This window comes from Humulus lupulus, chromosome 3, assembly GCF_963169125.1.
Source record: "Humulus lupulus chromosome 3, drHumLupu1.1, whole genome shotgun sequence".
NCBI lineage: Eukaryota > Viridiplantae > Streptophyta > Magnoliopsida > Rosales > Cannabaceae > Humulus > Humulus lupulus.
The window spans coordinates 16,442,032-16,460,349 of record NC_084795.1 but is presented as its reverse complement, the minus strand read 5'-3'; the positions used below and the strand labels follow the sequence as shown (position 1 = coordinate 16,460,349).

General features: G+C 37.6%; 1 protein-coding gene and 1 long non-coding RNA gene across 2 annotated transcripts; both read right to left on the bottom strand.

Annotated features, from left to right (window-relative positions):
• Positions 1–3,914: 3,914 nt before the first annotated feature.
• Positions 3,915–5,348, bottom strand: LOC133820953 (uncharacterized). Its single transcript, XR_009887232.1, has 3 exons — positions 4,882–5,348; positions 4,184–4,239; positions 3,915–3,970 (listed from the first exon to the last, which is right to left on the bottom strand). It is a non-coding gene; the product is annotated as an uncharacterized LOC133820953 (long non-coding RNA).
• A 429-nt stretch (positions 5,349–5,777) lies between these two features.
• On the bottom strand, positions 5,778–8,535 carry LOC133823691 (ribosome biogenesis protein BOP1 homolog). Its single transcript, XM_062256536.1, has 5 exons — positions 8,446–8,535; positions 6,957–7,079; positions 6,367–6,468; positions 6,003–6,159; positions 5,778–5,896 (listed from the first exon to the last, which is right to left on the bottom strand). The coding sequence occupies exons 1-5, from the start codon at positions 8,533–8,535 to the stop codon at positions 5,793–5,795; spliced, it is 576 nt and encodes a 191-aa protein (XP_062112520.1). The 3' UTR covers positions 5,778–5,792.
• Between the last annotated feature and the right edge of the window lie 9,783 nt (positions 8,536–18,318).

Below are 18,318 nucleotides of genomic sequence, written 5' to 3'. Positions count from 1 at the left end.
ACGAACATCTCCCAAGAAACAATACTTGCAGGAGGGAATTTGAAAAACCTCTCTTGTGCAGCATCAGAAAGTGTTGCAGGAAAGATCCTGCACCGAGCGTCTTCGGACACTTTCTAAATGTCCATTTGTATCTCAAACTTGATGACATGAGATACCGGGTCACCATACCGTCAAAGTTTGGAAGCGTGGGCATTTTAAACTTGCTAGGAGTTTTTGCCATAGCTATCCTTTGAACGAAATGAGTGCCTCTTCTCCTGTCATACTCGATATGAGACGTCCTTCCCCCGACCAGCTGTTGTACTGCCTGGTTCAGGGGATCTATTTGGGCTTGCACAACGTCAGGAATTGTCGGGTAACCTACCAACCAATAACTCTATACACTACAAGAAAAAACAATATTCATAACACTTAAAAACTGCTAACCGGGACTGTTGATAACACTTTTGAAAATGCTAACATAGCCCCTGTTATTAAAAGTCCAGTGTTTTCTATAACAGTATTTGAATGTTATGTTCGGTGTTATCTTAAACTATTCAATAACACATTTTTAGATGCTATAATATTCAAATAATAGCATTTAGATAGAGTTTTTGGTTATAAATTTGAAGTTTAATCTTATATTTTTTTCATAACACTTTTCAACTGTTACATTTGATTATTTTGATAACATTTTTAGTTTGGTATATTATATAAATCATAGCAATTTGTTACGCTTATAATATGTTTCTAAATCATAACATATTAAGGTTTTTTATTGTGATAAGAGTACTTATAAGTTTTTTTTTTAATTAAAAGATTTTCATTATTGTATTTTGATAAAAAAAAATCAAAATTAATCATAAAATGTAATTCTCAATATATTGATAAACCATAAGTATTATATTAAACAATAACTAATTCAAACTATGAATGTGTCTATTTCATGAAATCTTAGTTCTAACTTAAGTTTGAAAGCATAACATAATAAAGTTTCTTGAACATTTTTTACTTCAAAAATGAAAAACAAAAACATTACAAGATACACAAAAGTAAATCATGCATGAAACTTGCTCCATCCTTCAATTCATCATCCTTTGTGCACTTGTCTAGAAGAGAAAATTCTCACATTCTATGATATCCCTTTGGGTCTGGTTGACATGACAAGTCCTGGAAGTGATCTAAACCTAAAACAGCACATATGGACATTAGACACATATTATTTCCCTTAAAACCAAATAGATTATTACATAAATATGCATGAACATCAGATGAGATGAACCTCATACCACTAGCTATTTTGCACAGCTTAATGATTATATGTGCTAAAGACAAAAAAAAATGGAGATGCTTAAAAATTAACAAAGACCTGTAAAAGATTTCATTAACCCACTTGGGATCCAAACTAACATGTATTTAGCCCAGGTAATGAATGAATGCTATATTATAATTTTTACAGACTTATAATACCTCACTAACATTCATTGCTTCATCTGTTAATGCAGCCACTGTAAACACAACTCCTAACAAACCCTCAACAACCAGAGTTATTGCATGAGCTTCACTAGCAACTAAGACCGTAACAAACCCATGGGCAAGGCAAGCCAAGATGACAACCCAAGCAGTAACAAGTTCCTGAAATGCCAGAAAATCAACTAGCAAAGAAATATCAAAATATAAGTAAGCATAATAGAAAACAAAATGAAGATTCAAACAAAGCTTGGGAACATCTGCAAGATGAAAACTAAAATAAATAAAAAATATAACAAGTGAATGCAAATCCAATCCCATAACTATCATATAAACTATAACTTACCAAAGCTATAAATAAGAAAAGAGAATACAGTGCAAATAAAATCAAACTTGTCAAACAACTTGCTGCCATTAAGACATTATAGTTTTTCAGACAGTAGGGAGCAATGAAGACATAAAGTGTTTCATAACTTTCTTCATAAAGCAAGGCAAAGGCTTGATACATTACAAACATAATCAAGCAAAGTTTTTTTTTTTCAAATAATAAAAAAAAACAGCTATATGTCCTTTACTGATATTAAAACAGTGAAATACAAATCAATGAAACTTAATCTTAACTAGAGTTTATAAGAGCAAGCATATTCCTACTGAATTCTCAATAACTTAGTAATATAATCAGAATTTGGTATTATTCCATTGTATGCACTACAAGGAAACAAGATCTTAATCATATTAAGTCACACAATAGACAACACATATATTAACATCAAAATAAAATAATTATAATAAAATCAATGATATTACCTCAAGATCTTAATCATATTAAGTCACACAATAGCAGAGTGAAAAGAGCTTACCCCACAGCTCAACAACATTTTCGAATTTCTAAAAACAAAATCTGAAATAAAATTGAATAGAATCTAAAATAGAAAGATTCATATTTTACCCAAAATTGCAGAAAAAAAAAGATTGGATTTCTAAGAGAAAAATCTAAAATGACAGAGAGTAATCTATATTCATAATTCTACTTTGGTTAGAAGTGCCCAGCAAGAGTAATAGTTGCATACTTAATTGCTACATTGTACCTATAGAGATGAAATGATAAAAGAAAAATTATGCCAGGCATAAAGAGTATAAGCAAGGGAAAATGATTTCACAGCACAATAAGATTAAAACAAGAGGAATTATGTATATGTATAGGACAGTGGTGATGCATGAGAGAGAAAGTACGAGTGCTGGGGCATTGTAACTAACTAATGGGGAAGTTTTGGTTTTATTTTGAAGCGGTGGATTACCAATCACTGTAAAAATAATCATATAGTTCTTTTTTATGCCCTGTTTTCTATTTCTATTGTTGCTCTTTGCAACTACTTAGAAAATAATTCCCTTAAAAAGCACAACCTTTTATTTACTCTCTTGCTAACTAAACTATGAAAAAGAAACAACAAGGTTTGTACATGAAACAAAGAAAGTTCAAAGAAAAGTCCAGAAAAAAGAGTTAATAGTATGAATGCAGTCCCAATGGAGTGACTAATAAACCTTTTAATATGTGGACGGAAAGAGAGGCATACTTGGTTTCAAATATGTATCCAAGGAAAAAGAGTCCATTCTAGAGTTGTCATTATTTTGTAGGCAACCCCGTATTAACACAAGTAATTAAGTCAAAAATTTCAACACTCAATAGCTTTGCAAGTTGCAATGGCCACAATTAGCAAAAAATCACTAGTTTCCATATATCTCAAGTTCACATGTTGTGCTTACTTCAAAACTAAGAGAACAAAACTAACAATTGTATTAATGTTAATCAATGCAACTATTTTAATAGCAAAAAATCACTAGTTTCCATCCCGCTTGTTTATGCTAAAATTGGTAGGAGAAGGGAGAAAAATTATATTCTGTTAAAAAAAAACAGTTTCATAGCTTAAGTTGCTGTTTATTTTCAAATAAATGGAAACTAAAAACAAAAAATAATAACTGGTAAAAAAATATATTGGAATGGTTATATTTACAGCCTCTAGAGAATCCCTTTATAACCCATTTGAGTATACTAATTTATGATACATAAGGAAAACAAACACCAACGCAAATCCCTAGCAAAGAATGCAAAAATTACATTATTAATTGAGGCCATCAGAACTCCAGTTGTAACATGGTAATAGTTGACATCCATTGAAATTCAGACAATTTTGACAGTTAGTGACATTCAAAAGGCAAAGATAAGTGATGAGCATGGACTGTATCAAATTAAAGGTTCAAGTTTATTTGTCTATTTTGAATTATGATAATATGGAACGTAGCTTCTATAATTCAAACTATGGTGCCAAATTATTTAAAGAACCACATGTATCGGCCACTTAAAAAAAAATCTGCATTAACAAAATTGGTCTTTTCCTAAGTCAAATCCCAAGTTATTGTACCACCTGTTTATTATTATTATTGTTGTTGAATGAACATACCTTATCACTCTTTGTAGAACGAGATGGAGGGAGTGGAACAGGAATCTTGGGTGGTGGATGACTACCTGCAAGGACAGCTACAGAGCTCAAAAAAAAACTTGGACTTTTTTTTTCGAGGATTCACAGGATACAAATTATTTTTGTGGGCAAGATAAATATATAAAATTGTGTGTGTGTGTATGGGATTTAAATTGATTCTGATAAAAAAAAATACACACATACAAGTTGCACACACATCTATAAGTTTATATAGATGAAAATAAATTAGCATAATCTACCCGTTAATCATTAGGACAACTCTGTTTCCTCTCGTAATCGGAACATAGTTGGTCTCCTGCAAACAACAATATTTGGACAATGTGAGATTGGATATCTTGTAAGATGAAATTCAAAATGTTTTCACTATAAGCTCAGCAATGCCTAATATCTAAAGGGAGTGAGAGACTTGAGCAAAAAAAAAAATAAAGGGAGTGCAAGAAAAAATTATAATTTTTTTTAATATCAGGGGGATACTTTTAGAAGAGAGCTGGGAATGGGAGAAAAAAAAATAGAGGGTGTAACATTACCCACCATAAATTTTTTTTGCTATTTTTCTAAATAACAAAGCTAAATATGTTAGTAGAATATAGAGAATGGAACACAGGAACTGAAACAAATATGGAATTGAATCCAAAATATGTTGCAGATTCATGTGTCTTTCAATTTCCATTTACCATTACTAAAAAGGCTACCAAACTAACACCCCCTGTAATCTTAGCATCTCCCCTTCCCTCCAAAACCTTTTAAGAAATCAAATACCAAACCCACCTTCTCAACATCAATTTTTATAACAAGTTTCTTGCCATTATTCTATAATCACCTGACACTTCATTATTTTAATGGCTGATAATTGATCACAGCCAACTCAATAGTAAATTATTTTAATTAAAAGTGTTAAATAAAAATAAAAACTATATATCAAAGAAACCATTGTTACCTGATCAAATAAAACCCTGTAGGCATTGAGATCGTGATACAATGCACGCCCTTTGCTGCTACAGTACTCCAGAGCTTGTGTCAGATGCAAAGCCACCCTCAATCTCATGGCCCATTTCACTGGTTGAGCATCCCATATAACAGTGCAATCATAAGAAACAAACTATCCAAAAAAAATCACAAAATCATTCTTAGCTAAATTCAATTCAATTGAGTCGTGAATGAACATTAGAGGTTTATTTGAGAGAAGAAATATCAATTCATAAGCACTACTTTCCATCAATAGCACTTCCAAAATGATAAACAAGCAAGTACTTGGGCAATCAAGGCAATTAAATACCAATATTATATTTGGAAAGACAACAAAAAAAAAAATTACTTTTTGATTCATAATTGAGTTGCCTAGACATAATTAAGGAATTCATCACATCACAACATCAATATGAGAAATGAAAAAATAAAATTAGGAATTTTGAAATCTTAAATTTCATGGCAAACAAACAACAATCAATTTCACAAAAAATAAGAATCGTCAATTCAGAATTAACAAACAAAACTTAAAAAAATACATGAAAGAAAATACTTGAGAAAAGCTATACAAAATATGCTGTGAAAAATTGGGCCCTCTTAAGAGAAGCTACATAAACATTCAGCACATACATTGAATATAATAACTTCAGCATTGAGCCTATGAAAGTTGTGTATGTGCATGCAAAAACCAATAAATCACATAAACTCAGACTGCTAGATCGTTGTGTAAGTTATTTTAACTAAACAAAAAGACAAAACAAATAAACTTACTGCTAGATCATTTGCAAAAATCAAATAATGTTTGCATTAGATATCAAAAGGATTTTAGATCAAGGTTATATGTTTGCCAATGTTAAGTCAAATCGTCAACTGCTTTACTATCTAATAAATCAGGCAAAAGGTCAATACATATACGAAATGATAAGCATTAATCTCTTCTTGTGTAGGGATATATTCTTTAGAGGGATTGTATGACTCTTCGTGACCTAAAAGAGGGGAAATTTTAACAAAAATTTAATAAAGAAAATTATGAAAAAAAAGGGCTAAATCCTATGTTGATTTTCATTCCAGAAAACAGGTGATCAGTTGTACCTGGCAATTTCGGCTTCGGCGCAGGAATATAAGCTAAATGCCCAGACTTTTCGTTAGAGTTGGATTCATCTCCCCACAAGAGGTAGACAGATGGTTCTTCTTTAGGCTCATCAAATTTAATCAACCCCTTACGAATAGCCCGACAATAGCGAACAACCTGTAGATACAGCAAAAGTGCAAGGCCTGAATAATTAAACTCATGTTTGAAATTCCTTCTATTGTTCTATCTCAGCAACCAGTAGGTGAAATGAAAGCTCAGAATGAAAACATAACATAAATTTCATTCATTACATTAGAGATAAAAGAAAATACTAAAAAATTTACCAACTTCTATATAGAAACAGTGAAGTTGACAATAGCATACCATTTTATCTTCGCTCTTTGAACGAGTGAAGCATCTCTTGGGTTCAGGTGCATTTGAAAGGGGATGTTTAGCACCATCCCATTTGAACCAGTCAACATAAGGCTGCATTTGAAACACAGATAATTGTATGTGAAAAGAATCTTACAAACAATTGACCAATAAAATGGACAGCTAAATATATACATACCGCATACATACATCAAATGGCAGTATAAGTTCTCATGTGTGCATGACTTAAGAAATCAGATATTAAATTTTGCAATTTCGCAATTACATAATTTAGGCTTTTGTCTTTCAAGTGTATACACAAACTTTTCAAGAAATTCATACAAAAGTTAATCATATACAAAAACTTGTCAAACCTTGTTGGCTGCCATAATAAACATATTAATGAATTGAAAATTTATAACTGTCCTAAATAACTTCTATCTCACACTACAACTTGATTCATTCCAATAATCTCCTTGTAGTCCATAAAAGGGATTTAAATATTAAGATTTCAACTTGCCATTAGTTCTGTACAAAAGTGTTACAATTTTAAGCAGAAAGCACATTACTTTATTTGAGTTCTTGAAAGATAGAAGCCATACCACTCCAGAAAAGATTAAGAAGGCATATATATAACCAACCCAAGATGGATCGCCTCGTTGCATGGACTGCAGATCGGAACAAGATAAATAGAAAGTCCATGATTCAAATTCAAAAACTACACTCTACAATGCATAAAACAAATTTAATGGTAAAAGTGGATTGAAACAGGTTTCATTTCACATTGAGCTAATTTATTGTTGCTATGTCGAATATATAGCTTCTCTAATGAACATACTAAATCTTTCTCGTTATTGCAGTAAAAATGTCAAAAATCATTAGCTTCAGATTCCAACCATAACCTTTTCACACTGCAAACTTGGGCTAATAACAATGGTATCAGTGCTCAAATCATCTTTAAACCATATGTATTAAGACTTTGGGAAGATTAATAAACATGGCCAAGTTAGTATATTCTCATCTTTCAAAATTAGAAGCTTCTGATTTTAACATTATTAACACAAAATAAAGATGCCATTTTTTTCTCCTTTTATTATTAACACAAAGTAATTTTGAACTTCGTGCCTATACAAACCAAAATACAGAGAAAATGGGTCAAAGAGGGTTGGTCAACATAGAAGAAATTGGAATATGGAATGTCACAGATCAAATGGGAAATATAACCCTGACAAATTTTCTTTGACAAAGTCCAACGCAACCAAAACTCTCCTGAAAGATAACCCAAAACAATATATTGAAAACAACCAGACTATTATTTCTTTATAACAGAAACAAGTACAAATTGTAACACAAAAAAAAAACCATATAACAGTTAATCATCAAGACCAAAAACAGAGATAACCACAGCTAAGAAAAGAGATTATGCACATCATAGCAGGCAGCAACGGACGAAACTGGTATGGGTGCTCATCACTACTTGAATTAACTTCTTATGAGTGATCAAAGTTTAGTAACTTGTAATTTGAGTTGACAACTCAAGTAGTGTTCAGCATCATATGTTAGTTTATAATTGCTTATTATTATTATGGGCACATGATATACATTGACCTAAACTGGTATGGGTAAACTTTGAATTATTGCTGCATGTGAAAAATATTAACAAAAATCATAAACTCTTTGTCAATGTTGAAGGAGAAATAAAGATTACCCTTTTTATTTTGCTATTCTTCAACGAGGGAAAAGAGTGAGAGAAAGATCAAAAAGAAAAAAGCATATGCAAAATAATCTAATGAGCTGCAAGTCATCTTTTTTGCCAAACAAATTGAAACAAAGAATGAAAAAATCGCTTTCTAAATCAAAGAAAGACTCACCTCAACTACTGCATGGAAGACATCAGCCTTGAAAAAAATCCCACCGACCCTCCAAGAATGGCGACCTGATTAGCTTGAACAAGTAAAAATCCCATAAAAATTGAAGCTTGGAAAAACCCCCAGAATCCTTAAACTGAATAAATAAATAATCTCAAATTCAAAGCTCAAATGCTAGGTCTTATCAACTACAATACACAAATTCTTAAAACTTGAGACTCACAGCAAGAAGAAGGGATTCTTTAGCGGTTAGCCTCTCCATTTCTTGGGCGTAAGCAGCTGGAGCTCCTCTCTGTACAGCCTGCTGGACCATTGCTCTGCAAGTCAATCTCCGTCGGAGTCAGCGAAACATGGGGAGGGAAGTTGTGGTAGATGAGACGGAGGAAGACAGCCACGCCGTAGACCCAAGAGTCGAGCCTCCCTGTCACACGACCCAAGCCGCAGGCCCCATCACCTTGTCACACACCTGCAACAAACAGAGAGAAAGAAAGAAAGATTGAACGAGTGAGAGAGAAAGAGAGAGTTACTGAGTGTGAGAGAGAAACAGAGGAGGCGTGTAGAGTAATTAGGGATTCAACCTTAGAGATTGCTTTTGTGTTTCATTTGGCGCCTGTGTATTTCATTTATCGCCCATTTTCCGTCTTTTTCTATTACCATGCGACAATAACACTTATTAAAATATGCTATATTTTAATGTAATATATGGGCATAACTGTTGTAGTGATACCTGCTCTGGTCATCTCCTCAGCTAATCTGTCTGATACATGCCTCGAACTAAACAACTGTCCTGGACCCTTCCAGCTCAATGCATCAGCCACTACATTAGCCTTCCCAGGATGATATAAGATATCACAATCATAATCCTTTACCAAATCTAGCCACCGCCTTTGGCGCATATTCAAATCTTCTGGGTAAAGAAATACTTTAAACTCTTATGATCAGTGTATATCTCGCACCTTTCACCATATAGGTAATGTCTCCAAACCTTAAGTGTGAATACCACTGCAGCCAACTCCAGATCATGCGTGGGATACCTCTGCTCGGACTCCTTTAATTGCCTTGATGCATAAGCTATTACCTTCCCAGCTTGCATCAACACACATCCCAAACCCTGTCTAGAAGCGTCACAGTAAACCACGAACTTCTCATTGTCTGTCGGCAGGCTCAAGAATGATGGAGTAATCAATCGTCGCTTTAATTCCTTAAATCTATTTTCACACCGATCTATCAACACATACTTGGTCTTCTTTCTTTTCAATTCTGTCAATGGAGTAGCAATTCTGGAGAACCCCTCTACGAATCGTCGGTAGTATCCTGCCAACCCAAGAAAACTTCTTACCTCAGGAACACTGCTCGGTCTAGGCCAATCTCTCACTGCCTCTATCTTACTTGGGTCAACCAGTATCCCCTCCTTAATGACAATATGGCCCAGAAATGTAACCTGCGGTAACCAGAATTCGAACTTACTGAACTTGGCATATAACTTATGCTCTCTCAATCGCTGCAATACAAGGCGCAGATGATGCTCATGCTCTGTCTCTGACTGGGAGTACACTAGTATATCATCGATAAATACAATCACAATCTTATCCAGATAATCTTTGAAAATCCTATTCATCATATCCATAAAGGCTGCTGGGGCATTGGTTAATCCAAAGGACATAACCAGAATTCATAGTGCCCATACCTTGTCCGAAAAGTAGTCTTTGGTATGTCTTCCTCTTTAATCCTCAACTGATGATAGCCCGACCTGAGATCAATCTTTGAAAACACCGTACTCCCCTGTAACTGATCAAATAAATCATCGATCTTGGGTAGTGGATACTTATTCTTAATAGTCAACTTGTTCAACTCCTTGCAGTCAATGCACATCCTAAGCGATCCATCCGTCTTCTTAGCAAATAACACTGGAGCACCCCATGGCGAGAAACTTGGTCTAATGAGCCCCAAATCCAGTAGCTCCTGTAACTGAATCTTCAACTCCTTTAACTCTGTTGGAGCCATTCTATAAGGTGCCCTAGACACTGGCTCCGCTCCTGGTGCCAACTCTATGACGAACTCGATCTCCCGCTGTGGCGGCAATCCTAGCAAATCTGCTGGAAATAAGTCAGGGAACTCACAGACCAGTCTGGTTTCATTCGGTCCCACTGATACCACTCTAGAGGTATCTACAACACTTGCTAGGAATCCTATGCAACCTTCCTGCATCATGTCTCTAGCCTTCAGTGCTGAGATCATAGGCACTCATGGTCCATTCACCGTCCCCACAAATACAAAAGGTACCTTGCCTTCTGGTTCAAAAGTCACCATTCGTTGTTTGCAATCAATCGTTGCTCCGTATCTCGTTAACCAATCCATTCCTAGTATCATATCAATACCAAGTTGTAACGCCCTACTACCTTAGAGCTGTTGCTAAGTGAGTTTAAAATGTGCAATTAACTCGCTAAACGAGGTTTTTATTACAAAAGTGTGATTAAATAGAGATTAAGGCTGTAATCTTTGAAAATTCATTAATTCACTGAAAATTTCAAGTGTCTTACATTTGGGATCCCAAAATACAATTTATAAAATATTTACGATTCCAAAATAGGTTTACAGGTGATTAACCGTCAAAATCAGAGTTCAATACAACCATTTCTCAAAATGTCCCCAACCAAAGCAGTCGGGCAGGCCAAACATGTACGCGCCGCCCCACGCTCTCCATTCTCATGGTTGGTTAACTTTTTCCTTGCCCTTACCTGCAACACAGAGCACCCGTGAGCCGAAGCCCAGCAAGAAAACTCACACAGCACATAACGTATGCAAATTATTCAACCTTTATAACAGATAACTCATAGATAAACAGATAGTCCATCAGACGAAACACATATACGGCCATGCCGTCCCAGAAGCATTAGCAAAGCCTTGGATCTCGGTCCTCACCGTAAGGATATCCCATGTATCCATTGAGGTCTCACCCTGGAGGTATGCACTCTACGTGCCCAATGTTACTCTCGGCCCCATTGCCGTTCTCGGCCCTTTGCCGTTTCCGACTCCTTGCCGTTCTCGGCTCCTTTGTCGTTCATTCAACTATAACCACATATAGTTTAACTCAAACAACATTCAATCATATAAAAATTCAATCAAGGCTACACCCTAGCATGTAATACAATCTAGGGTCGTGCCCTGCAACAATTCTATGGGCCCATGCCTTGCTCTACGGGTACTACAGTTTTCTTACCTGTATCCCGAGCTTTCCAATGCACCAAAGTCATGAGCACGGTCCTCTAGCCCGAGCCTCTCCGAAAACCTAGTCACAACACATATAAAACACTCTTTAATACTAACCAATCCAAAACCGCTTCCCGGGACCAATCCCGTACTCTCGAGACCCCTATTTCCCAAAAACAATGCAACAGAAACATCCCCTGAGCCCCCAGGGAAAATGCCCAAAAAATACAAAAATACACTGTCTGAAAATGCCTAGGGCCGCGGCGCCCAGAACCATTACTGCTCATGATACAGCCCTGTGCCGCGGCACCGAAGAACAGGGTCGCGGCGCCCCTACGCGAACCCAGAATTCTAGGTTTTCCTCTGCGTTTTTCCCGAGCCAAAACACCTCCAATTCAACCCAAACATATACCTAAACCCCAAAATCAATTTAACACCCCAAATAAACCATTTAACAACCTTTAAACATCAACAACAAGCTCAATTACACAATTACACCCAAAATCCACACTTGAGTTTCAGATTTCAGAAACTTAAACCATGGCTTCTAAAACTTAAACCAGAGCTTGAAAAATATAAACCATGCTTCTAAAATCTTAAACCACATCAAATACGAAATTCAAACATGTTAAAAACTCTTACCTCAATCAAGAATTCAGCTTGAATTCTCTTCAATCTCAGCTTCAAGTCACTTTCCCCCTTGATTATCCAAACTGAATTCCATGCAAACCATCCATAACTTTCTTTAAATTCCCACGCTTAATCTATAAAAATCAAACTTAAACTAAAACCAAAAACAGAGCATAAATATTACCTCTGAACAATCTTAGCCTAAACTTGATTTTGGTTGCCTCAAACCTCTTGATTCTCCTCCTAGGTTTTAAATTCAGCTTTCTTTTTCTTCTAGCTTTTTCTTCAAATTTCAGCATAAACTCAATTGTTACTAAGTGTTGAACGTGATTCACCCTTTCCTTTAGCTGAAGCTATCTAACCTTTGCCAAATGACCATTTAACCCCTCCATAAAAATCATTTCCTAACTAAACCTCAAGGGCATATTTTCCATTTCACCTTTCCTACAATTCTACCATTTCTCTCATCTAAACTTGTTACCCTTAATAATTACCAATGGTAACTCAAGTTACTCCATTACCAATAACCATTAACTCACAAACTCAAATTATAAAATTCCCAAAATACCCCTAGGCTCCTCCCGAGCCGGGAATCTAATCCCGTTATGACTTTTAAACTAATTAGCTCCCTAGGACCGTCTCGGCACGTGCACCACAGTAATATCACCACTCACACGTGGTATTAATCATATAGTACATTTAACACATTTATGCCCTCAACGGGCTAAAATGACCAATTTACCCCTAACAAGCAAACGGGGCCCACATGCATATTTATTCCATCTAAACATGCATTCTAATCACATATTCATTTAAATTCATATATTGACATGTCATTTCATTTCATTTATTGCCCTCCAGGCACGCTAATCAAGGTCCTAAACCTTATTAGCAAATTGGGGTGTTACAAACCAACACAAGTCTTTTCAGCGTGCTTTGTCCTCACTCACATACTTCCTAGGAAAACTTCCCAGGAGGTCACCCGTCCCTAGATTACCCCAGGTCAAGCATGCTTAACTTTGGAGTTCTCAAGTGATGGGCTACCGAAAAGAAGATGCATCTTATTGATATAGGTAGTACCCATCAATCCATTTAAGTCATCTTCAACTGAGTAGCCCCATACCTACACAGTCTTAGAATCATCACACTTGACCTTCCCCAGGCGGTGTGGGATTGCACAGCTTACCTGATCTTTCCCCTTACGAATCACGGGATTCTGACTGTCACAATAACCCCCCCCCCTTACGGGCCTGACGTCCTCGTTAGCCACACTTCCGGCTGGGTCAAGGCTCTGATACCATTTGTGACGCCCCACGTCACAATGGCTACTTTCTGGAATGACGACTGGCCCTACAAACCAACACGAGTCTTTTCAGCGTGCTTTGTCCTCACAACACATGCTTCCTAGGAAAACTTCCCAGGAGGTCACCCATCCCTAGATTACCCCAGGTCAAGCATGCTTAACTTTGGAGTTCTCAAGTGATGGGCTACCGAAAAGAATATGCATCTTGTTGATATAGGTAATACCCACAAATCCATTTAAGCCCTCTTCAACTGTGTAGTACCATACCTACACAGTTTTAGAATCATTACACTTGACCTTCCCTAGGCGGTGTGGGATTGCACTGCTTACCCGGTCTTTCCCCTTACGGATCACAAGATTCTGACTGTCACACTTATCATATAGAGTATTGCAGTCCCGAGCTTTATTCAAAAACTCCCAATGTTCAGCGTCGAAACCACCAAGGCTCTGACCCACCCGAGACAGGATGTCTGAACCAAGTATAGCCCCGTGGGTGCCAGCGGCATTTTCAATTGCGAACTCATCAACATGAGGTAGGATTGACATCATATGTGGTTTGGAAGTCGAGGGCTTCTTCGGGGGTGGGCCAAGTACTAGGTGGACTGTGACCGGGGGAAACGCATAAGAAACGACCGAGGTGAATGTGTCGACCTGGGCAGTCGAGTCCTCGACTGTGCTCGCAGTAGTCGAAGCTAGTGGAGTCTTCTCAGTGCACTTGAGGACTTTGGAGGGTCGGTCCGACCTCCGCGAGCCTCTCGGGGGCTTACTCTTTTGAGCCCCCTCGCCACTAGCGAGCACGACATCAAGGTCGGAATCCATGGCACCTGCACAATTTCAATTATGATTTAGCATGGCACTAACAAACATAGAAGGGATAAAAAGACAAGTGGAGAAAAACCTAACTGGAACTCTCCTCCGAGCTTAAGCTTGGCGACCACAAAATTCCCCCATCTTCAGAAGAGGCGGGGGGAGTACCTTCCCTATAGGTGGACGTCAACCTCGAAAGGTCCCTATAGTCATTGGTCCCATATTGGACGGCTATTCCGTTCCATACCTCATTCAGGCTATACATGATGTCGTATTTCCCGAGCCAGCTATCGAACCTATGAACCCGTTCATCCACCCAAGACCATACATAAAAATGGTTTCTATCGTCCTCACACAATACTAACCTATCGGGTTTATGCTTTAATAGGGAGGGGGACCACATATTCGAGCTTAGGATGACTGTACCTTGCTTATCCGAGCCCGAGCTTGAGGCCCCGTCGTTGGCCTCGTTCCCTGATTGCCGACTCCTTTGATGAACTGGAGGTGGAGGCCTCACCTCTCTCCTTGGGGGGAGGTTTCCCATTGGTAGAGGCACGAGCTCCCAGCGGTCATATTTTTTATTGGACCAATCCGAGGTGGACTGATCCTCTCCCAAGAGCCTGCAATCTAGGAGCTTGTCTTCGTGCAAAAGATATGAGAGGGATCTCCTGCCGTAAGGGAGTTGGAGCAGAGTCTCTCTATGCTCCTTCATCTCATCAGTGGGAGCAGGGCGATGATAGTTGGCTGGAAAATCAAACGCATTTCAACTAAATAGAGGCCTAAAAACAAAAGTTCGGGTACAGAAAAGGAGGTTGAGATACTTACGAATCCTTCTGAACGAGTAGTATCGAGACGGAGCTAGGCCATCTGTCCAGAAGAAGGCCTTCTTGAAATCAGGAGGATGATTTGGAAGATCCTCGAACATCTTCTTCTCCTTGGGGTAGCTCGAGAGATAATAGAAGCCATCTCCTCACTGAGCTCGGAAGGGATTTCTTTTCAAACAAAAGAGATACAGGATCTCCTCGAGCGATGGTCCTTCCCACTTCAGTTCACGGTATAGCGACCTCAGGGCAGACAGAACCCTGTAAGAATTGGTGTTGAGCTGGAAGGGGGCCTACCCAACAAAGTCTGTGAAGTCTTTGAAGAAAGACTTCAAAGGCGTACCGCTCCTGCCTTCATATACTCCTGGCTCCAAGCCGCATACCTCAGTCTGGTGTTAGGGTTTCCATCCCCCGGAGCATGACAGCTCCGCTCGTGGGCAGTCGGAGCTCGGCACCTAAGCGAGCCCGACAACCCTAAGCCATGAAGGGCCAGAATATCAGATATCTAGCCCAATGATGTAATCGAGCTCCAATAATGCTCGGCCTCGAAAAACTCCCTCCTCGGCTGTGAGGTAGAGGGCTCCCCCATCAGTGAAAATTGCAGAACACCTGGTTTGAAGGCAACTATCACTTTAAGCTTAGGGTCGAGGGGAATCGATCTAGGCTCGGTATCAGGATCTGGATGAAGGGTGACCCTTAGTCTTTTCCCTTTCCCTTCCTCGACCTCGTCTATCTGATGTCGGAAGTGATCTCGAGTGCCTCTTGTTCACGCCTCAGTTCGTGCTCCCGAATTAAACGCTAGTTCTGGGTAAACACCGACTCCGGGCTCGGAGTTTTTGGTGAATACAGGATGGCAAGCAACGACCCCCACCATCTTTCCAGATTTTGTGACATCTAGCAAGAAAGAAAAAATGGTGAGGGCCATGCATGCAAGGAATCGAGAATAACGACCTCGGTGGTTCAAGATTGAAGACGCTTGGATACGAGATGGGCTCGATCATGGGGACCCGACTAGTGTCATGACGTGTATTTCACGAAAAAAGGGAGGAAAGTGGATTTAATTTTTGAAAATCCTGAAATATCAGGAAAAAAAAGGTGGCGGTTATTCAAAAGTGGTATTCTTGGGAATCGTGCATTCTTTAAAACCCAGATTTTGTACCCAATATCTTGGTGTGCAAGATACATCTTCCGAAATTTAAAAACTCAGAAAAAAAGACCATATTTGGGTCTTCCTACATATGAATTGGATTTAGAACCAGTAATGTGGAAACCTAAACCTAATATCTATCGATCAAAGCATCCTAATGCATTAAATTAAAGAATGAACCAACACAGTTCCAGTGACTAAGATGCAATAAAGGCAGAAACACGCGTAAAAGAGGAAAAAATATATAAAGCCAAAATCGGATACTTACACAATGTAATCGGCGGGAACAGAGAAATAGATGACTGAACGAGCGGTTGCAAGTACGATCTCATAGATTCAAAAAGTCCAACCGTGTTTTGTCTTCTCGGCTTGGAGAACATGCAAGAATCGGACAAGAATGGCTCTGGTATTTTCTCTCTAAAAAAATTTCAAATGTAAGGGAAAAATTAAGAAGCGACTGGAAGCTTATTTATAGGCCTGTGGAGATGTTGAAATTCGAACCAATCTAGGCCATTGGCCAGATTCCGTGCCAAATCCGACGGCCAGGGACATGTGACATGATGGTACTGTAAAGGCAGCAGGCGAACGATCGTGGGCAGATTTCCAAGGTACTCAAGTACATTGAGTGAGCAATAACCAATTGACGAGTGTCCATACTCGAGTATGTGTGACAGTGCGGTTCCCGAAGAAAGTAGTTCAAAAGTTTCCTTCTCATAGGATTCGAACTAATACTTTTGAGGGGGCAAAATGTTACACCCAGATTTCGAGACTTGAGGTTGTGACCTCGAAAGTTGGATTCGTCAGGTGTAAGCTCGCGATAGTTAAAATACATGTTCGTAATCTAGACGCCGAATCTTCAAAGCAGGTGGAAACCTTGAAGATGGGTAGCCTCGAAGTCCTTATAAGCTGGAAAGACAGAACATCGGAGGACGTCCATTGTCGGGTGACCTCAGATCAAGAGATCCGAGCTTGGCATAGGTGTGAGCTTGAAATAAGTTGGCTTCGGTGATATTTACCCACTCCGAGCTGGTCTTGGGGAAAATAATGCAACTTATAATTTATTCAGAGACCTAGACTGGCGTGATGCTGATTGCTGATCTCGAACGACTTAATAGGTCACCTGAGGAGACGTAGTCTATGCATTCAAGAGATATTTATTGTTGTAACTTTCCTACAATAAAGGGATATTAACTAGTCGGTTATACGCCCCCTGGTCTTCAGGGGACGTTTCCTTGTATATAGGAGTTACAAACTTTAAAGTCATTAAATTTATTAATGTACAGAATAATTTCCCGAAACGTGTGGGATTGTATTCTGAGATCTCCTCTATAAATAGAGAGATCATGTACCTTTGTAACAGATTGAAATTTGGTGATCTTGAGAGAATCTCTGGAGAATTCATCCCTGAAGAATTTCCAGAAATTTCCTAAGTCTTAATAAAAAGGACTCGTGGACTAGGCAGAGTTAACTGCTGAACCATGTAAAAAACTCTCGTTGTTTTATTGTATTATCCTTTTTGGCCATAGTTTTTACTGTTTACGTGCTCTACATTTTAAGGTACATAAAAAATCATTAATTAGTTGTTATTTTCAATATAAGATTTAAATAATAAAATCTCAAATTTGAAATAATAATTTTGAAATTAAAATTTAATAAGTTAAATAAATTAAAAAAATATTGCAAAAAAATATATTTCAATTAGTACATTGGAAATTACATAAATTTGCACCAAATAGTATTTAAAATGCTACATTGGAAATTAAACAAACTTATTTCGATCAACAATATAAAAATACAAAAGTAAACCAAATTACTACTCCACATCTTCCTAATTATTGATTACATTACTACTAATAATGATATCTTAATTTTGGTCTTCAGATCTTTGAGATGCATCACATAGTTTCCGTACAAAACAATAAATAAATAAAAAAATTAGATAAACATATATCAACCAGATAATGTTTCATACTATGAAATTAATTAAGATATACCAACCAGACGACGACGAAGTTGATGGATAATATTATTTGAACCATTTAACCTATCTCTAGATTCAAGGATCTTCGTAACCAAAATATTTTGCAAACCAACAACCATTATGAGCAAAGCATTTACTTTTGCCACCCCAATCTGTAAAAAATAAATTAATATAAAATTTTGAAAATAATTTAAAAA

What these genes read in the sequence shown, in the direction of transcription:
- LOC133823691 (XM_062256536.1), bottom strand. Translation starts at nt 8,535, where the DNA reads ATGGTCCAGCAGGCTGTACAGAGAGGAGCTCCAGCTGCTTACGCCCAA. An exon ending in AAGAATCCCTTCTTCTTGCT is followed by an intron (nt 7,080 to 8,445) that starts GTGAGTCTCAAG and finishes TATGCATTGTAG; the next exon opens with AGTGTAGTTTTTGAATTTGA. An exon ending in TCTTAATCTTTTCTGGAGTG is followed by an intron (nt 6,469 to 6,956) that starts GTATGGCTTCTA and finishes TTTCAAATGCAG; the next exon opens with CCTTATGTTGACTGGTTCAA.